This window comes from Notothenia coriiceps, unplaced genomic scaffold (assembly GCF_000735185.1).
Source record: "Notothenia coriiceps isolate Sejong01 unplaced genomic scaffold, NC01 NC01_scaffold00034561, whole genome shotgun sequence".
Taxonomy (NCBI): Eukaryota; Metazoa; Chordata; class Actinopteri; order Perciformes; family Nototheniidae; genus Notothenia; species Notothenia coriiceps.
In genome coordinates this window covers 11,912-25,061 of record NW_011367262.1, presented here as the reverse complement: position 1 = coordinate 25,061, position 13,150 = coordinate 11,912, and the positions used below count along the sequence as shown (strand labels likewise).

At 43.3% G+C, this 13,150-nt stretch overlaps 2 protein-coding genes across 2 annotated transcripts in view; one reads left to right on the top strand and one right to left on the bottom strand.

Moving 5' to 3' along the window:
* Window positions 1-3,061: 3,061 nt before the first annotated feature.
* On the bottom strand, window positions 3,062-5,969 carry LOC104962350 (shisa family member 6). Its single transcript, XM_010790786.1, has 4 exons — window positions 5,916-5,969; window positions 4,652-5,547; window positions 3,271-3,431; window positions 3,062-3,152 (listed from the first exon to the last, which is right to left on the bottom strand). The coding sequence occupies exons 2-4, from the start codon at window positions 5,179-5,181 to the stop codon at window positions 3,076-3,078; spliced, it is 768 nt and encodes a 255-aa protein (XP_010789088.1). The 5' UTR covers window positions 5,182-5,547; window positions 5,916-5,969; the 3' UTR covers window positions 3,062-3,075.
* A 6,117-nt stretch (window positions 5,970-12,086) lies between these two features.
* Window positions 12,087-13,150, top strand: part of LOC104962351 (transmembrane protein 132C-like) — an 8,779-nt gene continuing 7,715 nt past the window's right edge. Inside the window, exon 1 of the mRNA XM_010790787.1 lies at window positions 12,087-12,185. Within this exon, the coding sequence (XP_010789089.1) occupies window positions 12,087-12,185 (99 nt within the window). The remainder of the gene's footprint in view (window positions 12,186-13,150) is intronic.

Genomic DNA, 13,150 nt, shown 5'->3' with positions numbered 1-13,150 from the left:
TTGGCCAGTGTTAGGTAAGTGCTGGTTTTGTACCCTACATCTATGTTAAGCTGTTCAATGTTCTACTGACACTATTTTATGTAGTTATAATATAATAATAAGATAATAAATTGAGAGAGCTGAAACAGGCTATACAAGCTTATCTGTTTGAATGTCCTTAAATGACAGTATTCCAAACAGCAGAACTTCTGTGTATGTGATGTGACTGATAACCTGACATGGTTTAGCCTTTTCCCACACCTACTACTTGCCTGATCAGCCTGCTCTCAGCTTTCTCCTTTTTCTGTGTTGTATTGAAGCAGTGTCCTACATGAAAAATGACTGACATTTTGTTTTAATGTGTAGATTGTCTTTGAGAAATGCTCACCTGTGTTCCTGTGTAGCTGGAACAGCACTCTGCAACCACAATGTTGCACTGCTGTTCCAGACCGCACACTACTCTACACTCAACCTGGCTGCTGTACCCCCTGTCCTCAGCTGAGGCAGAGCAGCGATGGCACAAGCCAAGAACCATGGTAAGTACAGTATGTGTTCACAACCAATCCACGGTTTAATGAGTATTTCCTTTGTGCCAAGAGCCGATTATGTATGTTGCATCAACAACCTTTTCAATTAATTTGACAATTCTTTTGTGTAATTAATAGGGTGTGAAACCAGACAGAGTGAGTGACATTTCCACTAAGCCAAAGCAGTTTACAGTTGCTGACGGTGTAAGGTAATATCTATTGTCCTAAGTAATTGTATGTAGCCTATACTATATAATAGGGATGCACCGAATATTCGGCCGCCGAAAGGGTTCTAGCACCGAAAAAATATCACCGAATGTCAGAGAACAGGGTTACGTTGGTAAGCTAACGTGTTGTTGTGATGACGTAATCAAAACGCAGCGACAATCACGGCGCGCGACCATGCTCGCGGCTGGCTCACAGCCAACATGTCTGCCGCTTGGAGATATTTAAAAATATCAGCGATGCGAGGTCACAGTGGAGATGTCATACCTCTCCATAGGTTGAGGTGAGGACGTGTGTGGGGGGGAGCATGGCAGGGGGAAGGCTCACTTAATGTGATTATAAAAGTTCCTTTTGATGAATATTAAAACTCATTAAATCACTATTTGGAAATGTAGACTAAACTTCCTGTTGGGTCAGGTTGAGGCTGCTAGCTGGAAATGTTTTCTATCATCAGACCTGTAATGGTCCGCAGCAGCTGACCTTTACTGCTGCTCAGACACACAGACACTGGCTCGACATTTGAACATCGTCATGCTTCTTTCTTGCTTATTCTGATTCTTCTGGTGCAGTAAACACAGACCTATGACTCATACAAGTTGTGCTATATGGAGGATTTTTTTGTTTCTGTTGAGCAAACTGTGACAGAAGAAGCAGCTACTCTCTGCACTGCCTGCAAAATACATTTCATCATCCTGCACATTAAGAAAGTGTGTATGAGGAAACCAAGCAATACATTTAAAGAACACAAAAGAGGAAACTCTTTGCCTGTGGTGTCTGCTAAATAAATCAACTTCATCTGAAGCGAGCTGTGGGCCAGACTGCATTACTCAAACCCTTAATGTTGACTTTAACCCGAGGCGACCTCAGTAAAGGTATCTACTCCTTCCTTCCACAGTGTTTACACCCTGACCTAGAAGAGGAACTGAGCACGCAGCAATGCAGAGTGGAAGCCAAAAAACTAGCAGCACTTGGGCTGGTATCAGATGATGCTGTCTCTACTCTTTGACTTTAGGATCTGTTATTATAAAACTATTTATCGTTCTAAAAATGCAGGAACGTTTTGCAGTGCACCAAGGAATTCATCTCATAACACGAATATGAAACAAATAAATGAGTATGTATTTTTAGAATTGAGCCTAAACAAAGCTGAGGATGAAAGGCAAGACTTTGGTGTGGAAGTGATTTCTGCTGAGAGCCTCTGCATGGTGAGCATCAGAGGAAGGCTGGACGTGATTCCCACTTTGGACCTAAGTTGATAAGATCCTCTTGGGCTAGTAGATGAACGAGCTCTCTCCACTTGATTTAAAGTGTCTGAAAAAGCCTCTGGATGTGAAGTGACATTCATGACTCCAGCCGAGGAGCAAGAGGCCTACCTCCCCACTCTGTGCATAATGCCAATTTAGGTGCACATGAATATGCATTTTTCTCTGAAAGCGAGTAGGCTTCATTTCCACAGCACCTTAGAGCCATTGGAGGCATGGAGCGGAGCTCACCATTTAACTGCACACATTAACCACGCTTTGCTAAGACTGTCACTGCCTTTCATGTCCGGAGAAAAGGGGGGCTTGGCTTTGTTGTGTTCTCTTTGCAGCTTTTGTGTGCAAACAGGCTGAAAGGTCTAAGCCTACTACCGGATAGAATGACAAATGGATGGCAACCTTTACTGAGTATAAATGCATGCAAGGTCGTAGTGAAGGCAGCCCGTGAGGACCAGACAGTGCACTGAAAATACAATGTCTTGGTGGAGAATAGATGTTTTTCTTAAACCAATTTTTTAATAACACTTTTTTGTTGTTTTGATCTGTAGGATGGAAGTAAGAAACAGGGAGAATGGTTGTTATTACGCAAAGGCAGAGTGCAGAGAAGCTTGTGCCTCTAATATATTTTTAACAAACAAAAGCTTAAGTTATTTAATATGTTCTCGGATGAAATTAAATCCTGTTGTGAGTTATTCGGAAAATCCTACGGAGTGACATTTCTCAACCCATGAAGGAAAACAATTATAATTGTTGTTCTAATTCAAATTAGACAGATTTTTGGAGGCATATGATTTTTACTGGACCGGGAGGATTCACACAGTAATAGTTGATCCTCTCCTTGAGTGTCTTTGCGTCTTTGGATCAGTTTTCACCTATAATACACATTTATGCTCCATACCTGTTCTCTGAATCGCGGGTTGAATCATGCCTTGTGCCTTGCATCTAATTCACCCTGAGTGATGGAGAGGACGTCCCTCAGCCTGTCAGACGGCAGGGCTGCACCACCACGCTGCCAGCCTGTAATTATCTCCACTCGCACACCCCTTTGTTCCTCTCACTCTCTCCCTTCCCCTCAAATCGGATGATTACTGGATGTTATCATTGGAGAAACACTGATGAAAGGGGTGAGCACGGTGGGTGCTTTTTGGAGGAGTGCCACATTCTGCATGGAAAACATCAATGTACCCCAAATGCTTTACATAGACACACTGAGGTTGATGTGGGCTAAAGGTTGCAGCACTGATTCAGCCACAGAGACTGGAGGGTGAGAGAGGACTTACCATGGTTGGACTTGGAGCTGTGGACAGGGGTGTAGTGGTTCTTGGATGAAGTTCTGACTGGCGTGTTGTCTTTGGGTGAGCCGTTCATTGCTGCAAAGTTCTCACAGTCATACTGCGATATGGGGATGGGCCCCTGCTGCCGCAGGATGTCTGCAAGGGCCCTGGAAAACGAATAGACAAGAATGACTGTTACCACTGCACCATGTTTGTCTGTCAGTGCAGCTGAACTTGTTAAAGATTAAGTGATAGCGTGTCTGTTCTTAGCGTGTCTGTTCTTTCATGCAGAAGGCTGCTAATTGTTCAGACAGTTTGGTGCTATCACGGTTCAGCAGGGCTGCTGTGTTTTGTTCATTTTTTATTCTGGGAATATGACAAATGTTCATTTGCAAGAGAGACAACATTTGGTGCATGAGTATCTTGTCTAATTGGGTTGAATTTGAATGTTTTTCAGACCGCACACCAGGTGCATATGGAAGGAAGGAGCCCTCGAGGGAGGAGAGTGGGAGAGAGGGAGAGAGGGAGAAGTAATCATGATGAAAGAAAGTTCACAAAGTGTTTGTTTGCTTTTTTCTGCCATTGCTTTGGGGAATTATATCAAATTAGTTTTTCAGTGCTGCAGCAGTTCAAAGATTTTTGTATGACAAATGTGTCACCTAACATAACCTTTGCTTTGACATTCATATTTTAATGTTACTGCGACACACCCCCATCATTCCTGTTTCTTCTTGAGTGTGCAGTGATGCGTGCATGATGTCGCACAAACTTGATACAGACCATACAGTTAACACTATCCATTATTCACAGTCTTTAGATTGCTCATGTGTTGAATTATACATCCAATAAAAAAAGCTATTCCATCTTGAGGAAATAATGTGTGTCAGCATTGTTCCCTGATGGAGCTGCAGTACAACATGTGCTCCAGCGCCATGCTGAAGCCCCCGGAGGAGAGCCAGCTTTGGAAACAATATCCCATCTCTGCTCACCATTCTGCAGATCCCCACTTGAACACAGGGCTTGGTTATATGGACCAAGTATATGGGCTAATGTGATTCAAGTATCCAAGATGTTATTATTTTTGTCCTAGTGTCAGTCTGAATAATAATGATTGAAATAGGGAACAAAGACATTGACTTACACTTTAACTACAACTAGGTTGTATTATGGTACATTGGAAACTACTGCTCTCAAAATGACTCCATGCTTGTTTTCGTACACAAGACCTTTGTCTGCAAGGAGCTCTAGATGTCTGTCTCTATTTGTTTGTGAACCTTATTAAGGAGAGAACATTTCTGAGAACAGATGGAGTAGATTGTGTGTGCTTCAAACACAAGTCATTCTCACGTAATAGGCTATGTCATTTTAAACTGTGCATCCGACTCACCTGTGAATATTCATCTCCTGAGGGGGCTCTGTGGCTTTGTCGTACGCCACTTTGACTGACAACCCCAGCACTATGATGAAGGCTATGACCCCACAGGTGATGTACACCGCCGTGTTGGTCTGATCCATGCTCGGATCGTACGTTTCTCCGGTCGGTATGGGGGACGGGACCACCGTCTGCACCCACTTCGGGGTTTGGTAGTTCTTGCAGGCTTTCTGGTCCAGCCGGTCCTTCTTGTACTCGCAGCAGAAGCGCAGGTAGCACGTCCCGCAGCAGTACCGGTGGTTCGTGTTGTTGCACTCGAACATTTTGTCATACTGGCCGCTCACGTCATAGTAGCCCAGGCATGTGTCGTGGTTGCTAGTGGGCGCCGGCGGCAGGGTGTTCAGCGGGACAGCCGAGGGCACCGCGGTGGTTTTGGGAGGCTTTCGGGGGGGCGCCTGCTTGGTTTTCTTCCCACCTGTAGCTGTGCCCAGCGCGCACAGAGGGTCCAGGTATATGAGCAGCAACAAAATATGCCTTATCCCCATGGTAGTATGAAGAACTCAAGTATTAGGCTGTGTTTTAGAAACGAGTCTTCAACTCTGGTTAAACATGCACGGGTTTAGTCTTGTTTCACCACCGAGTCTGCAGCTGATGGCTCAGTGTCCGGGGCCGCCGTCATGCTGAAAACAACTCTGCGTAGTCTGCTGTCAAGGGCATTCCTCCACTGTTAGTGTGCCACGGACAAGCTAAAGCTCATTGCAACCTAGCGGGGGGCCGTGCCAGGGTAGCCCCATGTCCTGTGCTCCTAAACGGCTCTGAGCTCTCCTCGGCAGAGTGTGGGAGCGGCGGTGTGTCGCTGTCCGAGGTGCTGATATTTGAAGACAGTCACTTCTGCTCGAGTCAAAGTAAGGCTGGAGAAACAAATAATGCAAACGGGCTCATTAGATATATTCTCACGTCAGATGCACGTCATTATTAACAAGTAGGCTTTAAACGTCTACATAACTTGACAGATTGGAGTCCTGAAAATGATCCTGTTTGAAGTCGTTCGTGCAGTTTGCATGACGCACTCCACTTGATAACACCCACACACACAACAGATTCTTAATGAATGTTCTCTCTGTGCTCAGTGTTACACCACCGTCTCTGCATTCAAATCAACGTGGATACGGGACAATTACTCTGCATTATTCTATTCATACAATTCTAAAATACTGTCATAAATTGTGAAATTTTTCTGTAATTTTTTAAATAGTGGGAGTGAGAAAAGCCAGCTTACCTCAGTTCGGAGACCCGCTAGGGAGGAGCTCCGTCTGTGTCTCCGACAGTGAGGAGAATATCGGAGCAGTGAACCTCTCTCACTCCCCCCCTCTCTCTCCCTCTCTCTCCTTTGCTCCGTGCGTCTCGTTTTTCTCCCTCCCTCCGCTTCTTACATCATTCTAGTCAAGTATTGGCAGCCCCCCACCCCCATCCCCACAGTTGCCTAACCTTTGAACAGCTGTTACTGAGGCAGCTCTATGCCTATGTACAACATCACTTTCAGGATGACATAATTCATCTGCTCTCTCAGCTCACACTTCATGTACAGTTGAAGTTCAGATCATATCTGTCACCAAGTCATGGGGGTGGGTGGGGGGGCTTCCGGAGAACGGATAGTGCTAAACTACCAGTTCCACTGCACTGACGTGAAGCGCAGCTGTTTAGCATACTCCTACATACCACTTAGTCCTGGTTACAAATGCCTGCTGTTATTCTTCTTCTGTTATATCTATGGTCACCATTTACACATGTTTATGTGCAGGGCTCATTCATCCAAATGATTATAAATGCATCTATAGGGAGCAGGGAGGAGCAAGCAGCAGCTATAGGAACTATTGGAATGAAACACTGCTCTCTGTGGAACTCTGTTGCAGAAAACTGAGCCACAGAGCGGTGCACCATATTTGCACTCAAGCTTTTCTCATCCCAAGCTTTCGGGGTTGTCTTGGTTGCTACAGAGAGGTGTGCAACATGGGATTGGGCACACATTGATTCTGGCAGACAGCAGGCGGTATTGATGTGTCAAAAGAAAACTCAAGACAAAAGAGAGTTTCATGAGACCTACAATTTCAGACAGGTGTGTGGCAGTCAAGGTTGCAATACTGCAAGAGAGTGTGTTGCTGCACATGTTGGAGGATTGGGGGGACAATGAAACCTCTCTGATGGCCGTGGAAGTTCGATTCACAAATGGATTCAAATGATGGAGCCTGAACACTCTCCTTTTTTCTGGGGAAATAATAAACATACCCAAATAATACTTGACCAATGAATCTTCAGAAGTATCCCATAACACCACATGTGAGGCTTTAAAAGCCTACTTGTGTGGAAAGATTATTGGCTATGTTTTGAATAATAAAAAGGTTAAAAAAAGACACTCAATACAGTTTGACTTCTTCCCTAGATTTATACCAAAAGACATTTCACCAGAAGACAGTGAGACTTGGTAGCTACCTCAAAACTATTGCTAGTAAATTATCAGTATGCATTTATAAAAGGTGAGCTCCACGACCTCCTGATGGTGTAGATAGAAGATCTCAGAAATTAAGAAATTCTCAAAGGAGCTATCTCCATTGTTCATGTTCACCAAATCACTTCTAACTTGGCGTCCCTGTGGAGCCCTACATAGACCTTGGTTTTTCTCCTGCATACAAAAGGCATGGAGCCCCTGCTGTGTGAATCTTACATAAAGTCCTTTCTAAATGCCTTTACTGTAAACGCAGCTCCCATCATGCAGCATTCACTGTTCAGCTTCAGATCAGCGCCCCTCATCTGAGATTAGTGACCATTTTCACTAATAACAATATAGCATTGCAACTACCTTGTGCAAGATTAGTTGCCGTGCTAATTTAAAGAGAAAGGATGGCTATATTCTTGTTTTAACTTATTGTAAATTGTCAATGCATTCAATGAAAAGAATAATACAAATTAGGAATGTATCTTTAATTGTGTGTATGCCTCTTTTTCTCCTGTCCTCAGCATTCATTATTTTGACTCAATTCCACACACTCACATGCTCACTAGATCACCATATTTCAATTATTCAAGTTCAAGTTGATTTGGGAAATGACAGCATTTTAAAACCAAACCAAATATGTTAGCCCTCTTTTAATAGAATGCAATACATTTCCTTCATCTCTAAATATTTGAGCTAAAATACAATACAAAAACTGTTCATTCTGAGCTGGTGTTCATCAAAAAGAAAAAGTGTTTACTACAGGATGTAGAAAAGTTGCTGCAGATGGAGGTCACACAGCTATCACATGACATTGTTTATTAAACAGACAAATCTGAAACCCAAGTAGGACTTTTCCTGACTGTGGCACTTTTCCTGCTGTCATCCTCCCTACTGCCCCTCCGGAGGAAATACTGAAGGAAGGTGGAATGCCAGCTTTCTTTAGAGAAAGGATTTCAAAAGCTGCCTGACAGGAACAGTAGGGGCAAAAATGCTTAGCATAAGCATCTTTTTTTTATATCACCAGTGGTGTGACTGGCAGCAGGTTAGGGTACTAAAGATCCTAAATCGTAATTTAAAGACTAAGCCTTATCTATTAAACGTACAGTAAATCCTGAACGGCTTACACCCCTTCAGTACATCAGGCTGAAGGTGATCGGCAGACATATATTTCTCCTTCAGGAGAATACATCGAAAGATATTTTGATCAAAATTGCCGTTTATGAAATTACTATATATCAAATAAATCCATTCAATAAAGGTTGTGTAGACTGAGTTACATGAACAGTAGGAAAGGAGAGTGTGACCATATTTGTGTCTGAATCTCAAACCATCAATGTCTGATTGGCAGGCTGAGGAGCAGTTGCTTGGTAACCACGTTTACTATGCCATCTATACTTGTTGTGATGAAAAATGTAAACTCCTCACTACTGAACTATTCTCTAGGACTTCAACATGAGATATAGATGTGCTCCGAGACATATGGATCAGGGCTGGTAGCCCAGCCTCACATAAAGGCACACGTGGGCAAAATGTAGAAACTAAAGTAGGAATACGGACCTCTCTGTCCATGCTTAGTGTTACTGTGCCTCCAAACGTACATGGCCTTCAGCTGCTCTATGAGCGGCTAAAATACATGTTTTAGCCGGAGTGTTCTACATCTGTGAGCTGCAGTTTGTGACCGACTGGGATGATGTTCCATTAATGTTTCAGATCCATTTCTGTTCCTGCAATAAACATGACAGAGCTCCTCCTGCATGAGGCTCCGTGTGCGGCGTTTACTACCCCCTGTTTTTTTCTTGGGGGTGTAACATCACTGCTGGTATAAATGTATGGGTTAATACATATGTACGCTTTTGTAGTCCACCCTTTTATGTAGTTGTTAGCAAATAAAAGGACAGTAACTAAATCTGGTATGAGTGAATGGAGGGACTTGATTTAAATCATATTTAATTGATTTGAAATGATTTTGTGTTACCCCCATCCTGTATTGTTCCCTTCTGTCCTTCAGTGAGGCACTACTAAGGTTTGTTTTCCATTAATTAAAGAGCAAGCGACTCAAAGCGTTGCAGAAATATGTTTAAAAGCCTCTGCATTTCTGTTTGTGTAGTCATAACTGAGAGTAAAGAACTTCACAGTCACCAGCTGAGCAGAAAAAACGCTTTTTAACAGATATTTTGAGTGCCTTGGCTCTTTTTTTTCCTTCTATAATTTTAAGCCTGCAATTATGACTAGCCATGCAGAATAAAGGCTTCAGACACATTTTCTAAGTGCCTTGGATTTTTCTTTTTCACATGACCACCAAAAGACCCCTTTTCATCCAAAAAGGCTTTGAATGTCACAATCATTGGGCGAGGAAACCCTGACAGCTTCTTATTTGTTTTTGAAACGACCCAGGATCCGTGCACACTGGCTGTCCTGAGACGATACACAGAGTCTAAATGTGGTGGAGACACAAAAGCAAGCTGAGGAAATACCGTTTATTCAGCGGACGAGACCTTGCTGTTACGTCACTGACAAAGCACTGAGACACCATTGTTCTTCACTCCTCTTTCTCTCTCCAGGGGCCAATCCTTTATACATGCCATGTTCTACTGCCATTATCATGACCCATTTTCTTTTGAAAACTGTTTTTCTAAATTGCGAAAAGAGCCGAGGCTGGTACAAGAGCTTTTAAAAGAACCTGACCCCTTGAGTTTAACTATGCGTGCTGCTGAGTCCTTACTGCTGAAAGTGCTTTGTCAAGTATTTCTGATATTGCTCTGTTCTCTGCCCACAGTGCTTTGAGCTTTAGGCTTCTGGCTGGTGAAGTGTCCAGCTGGGCAGGAATTACAGCAAAGCAAATAATAACTGCGTATCCCAATGTAAGTCATTTATCCCTGCTTTAGTCTCGTATGCTGTCCACAAAAGTGAATGATACACAATGATCCTCTCTGTATGGTTTGCTAATGTCAAATGAAACCAATTGTGTGAATTGTCACTCATTTGGAAATACCAAAACATTTAAGCCCTGTCGATATTTCTCTCAGCCGTTTGCCAGCTGCCTGCTCCGAATGAGCAGCATGGAAGGTCTGGAGTAATGACACTTGCCAGCTTGCTGTCATCACTTCCCATAACTGTCTTGTTAGGCTACAATTCTGTCCCTGGCACCAGCACTGGCACACTCTAATGTCTCTCTAATTCACAGCCAGACTTACAACTGAATGAGCCTGTTTGATGTTCAGTGTTGGCTTTTGATCAGGGCCATATATTCACAGAGCTCAGTGGTCAAGGTTATAAATGATTATTACTCTAAAGCCGCTTTGTAAAATATAATGAATGGGAGTTGGGTAGTGTGTGTGCCTAGGGATGGTGTCCTCTTAATGAAAGCTTTCCTTAAAGCTCGATCACTTACATATTGAGCCAGAATTGGGTCAATATTCGAGCGCGCAAAACTAGCTACTAACGATCGAAACATTTGCTTTTACACGTGCATAAAATGACCTTGGCGCGTAGATTAAACCCCCGCGAGCGGGACAGCCCTCTTGCTCGCTAGCGGGAGTGCCTCACTCAATCGCGGAGTACTGTCTGCGCGCGCGTGAAAGGTTTCTGACACTTTGGGGCGGAGCCAATGGACTTTGATTGACAGCTGCCAGGAAGCTCGGAGTTGCCAGGTTGGATCATTGCCATTGTCTCAACTACCAAGAGGAGCGACAGCAGCAAGATTAGTTGGACGGGATTTAAAGGACCCATGTCATGCTTTTCTGGTTCTTACCCGTCCCCTTGTGTGTTATGTAGCTTTTTATTCATGTAAACGGTCTGCAGAGTCACAAACCCTCAAAGTACACCCTGTAGTGAGTAAAACTCTAACACTGGGGGGCAGGAGCTCCAACAAGGCGTGTAGGACAGAGAGTGAATACACATACTATACAGAGATGCTGGATAAGAGAAACCAATGTGAGTTTGGAACATTGAACAATGTGAATCTATTTTAGTAGACCTCAACAATGGAATTATGATCAGTAGAAATGGCCATGACATGGGACCTTTAATGGTAAGGTTGTCCATAAGTAAACATTATATTCTTACAGTGTAGCTACAGCTAATAAATATCAATTAATTTTGATATAAAACAATATATTGCCTACAGCACTTGGATCGTAGGGTCACAGTGTGGAGAAGACGCAGAGAACGCTTTGCTGATTGCTGCACCGATAGAGTAGGAGTGGAGAGGATGTCCTGCCTGCAGTCCTGACCTCAACCTCATTGAACCCCATTTTGGGATCAACTTGGCCCTGCTGTCCGTGCCAGAGTGACCAACACAACCACGCTGGCTGACTTGGGACAAATGCTGGTTGAAGAATGGGATGCCATACCACAGCAGAGTGTGAGCAGGCTGGTGACAGCATGAGGAGGAGAGGCTGTTGTGGCTGTGTTTGGTTCTTCCACACGCTACTGAGGCTGCTTATTAAATGAATCAATTGTTAATAAATCAATTGTTGCCAATATGTCTTTATTTATCAGACTTCCATCATCCAATCCACCATCCAAACGAGTTGGGTCAACACGCAAAAAAAGGCTGTTAAGCATTGGCAGAGGGAATATGTCACATACTCAGCTCTGCGTGCTCATCCCACAAATGCTTGGTTCGCCTTTCAAAACGTCGGCACCACTTGAAAAGTAAGAAAACAGCATTTCAACGGTATAAGATGTATGGGCCAAAAAGCATTTTTTACAAAGTAGAGAATCATCTACGAAACAAAAATTGCTCTTGAGTTTTTGGTTAAGTTTATATTAATTAAATATATAAATATAGTTGTTTTATATACAATAATTGATATCAAATGTAATGTATTATATATATTAGCTGTACACTTTTTCAAATATAATATCTTTTATGGACAACTTTACTATTAAAATCACCGTCCAACTAATCTTGCTGCTGTCGCCTTCTTCTTGGTAGGCTGGGGAGTTGAGACGATGGCAATGATCCAACCTGGCAACTCCGGGTTCCTGGCAGCTGTCAGGCTTGCGCCGTGCTACAGCGAATCGCGGCACTCTGTAGTCCAGGGGCGGACTGTGGGGGGGGGAAAAAGTGGGCCGGGATTATTGACAGACAGGGCCCACTTAATGTATCGACCGGCCGGCGACGAAGAGTTATGGTTATTTCTTAACAAAAAATCCCTAGGCAGTTTAATGTTATTTTTGGACCATTATTCACTATAGTAAATCACATTACCGAGCCCGTTTGATTGGCCCCCCCTAGAGCAAAATAGTTACTAGCATTATATTTAGTATTAATTTAAAATCATTGATTGCAATAACATTTTACCAATTGCTGACTTGACACCATTGTGGAATAAAAACATGCCGTGAAGCCATCCTCAGGAGGTCGTATTCCTCCTTAGTTTCTAACATTTTGAACGTGTGCTTTATGCTGAAGTGGTACCAGATCATATGCTCGGCAAGGACATCTATATCTCATGTTGAAGTCCTAGAGATGTAGTTCGTAGTGAGGAGGTTTAGGAGTTTACATTTTCATCCACCAACAAGGTGTAGATGGGCATAGTAAACGTGTTACCAAGCCCAACTGGCCTCCCTCCCAGCTGGCAATCAGACATTGATGGTTTGAGATTCAGACACAAATATGGTCACCCCTCTCCATTTGTGGTGGTGTATCAGTAGCAATTTGTACTCCCCAGGGAGTCCTTACCACAACCTTTATTGAATGTGATATTTGACGGTGTATGATGTGTACGATATTTGTTGGTGGTGGACTAAACACCGCTGTCCCTACAATTTTGGATCGAGGAGATATCCTTGGCTCCGGAGCAGGCTTTCTCTCCTGAAGAAGGGAAGATTGTATACTTCTAAATGTAATGTTGAGATGGCACTCTTACCAGATGCCACTTCGAATCTGGCTGAAGGTGCCGCTTTGAGAGCAAAAGAGTTATGGACGTTCTAGAATCTGAATTGTTGCCTGAGCGTTCTTAAATAGATAGGCTTGAGTCTTAAAATTACAAATTTAGAGTAGTGTGGTTGAT

Excerpts from the sequence above, each read along its gene's own strand:
- LOC104962350 (XM_010790786.1), bottom strand. The coding sequence starts at position 5,181 with ATGGGGATAAGGCATATTTTGTTGCTGCTCATATACCTGGACCCTCTG. Across the intron at positions 3,432-4,651 it reads CAGGAGATGAATATTCACAG|GGCCCTTGCAGACATCCTGC; the intron begins GTGAGTCGGATG and ends TTCGTTTTCCAG. Across the intron at positions 3,153-3,270 it reads CAGCTCCAAGTCCAACCATG|AATGTGGCACTCCTCCAAAA; the intron begins GTAAGTCCTCTC and ends TTTTCCATGCAG.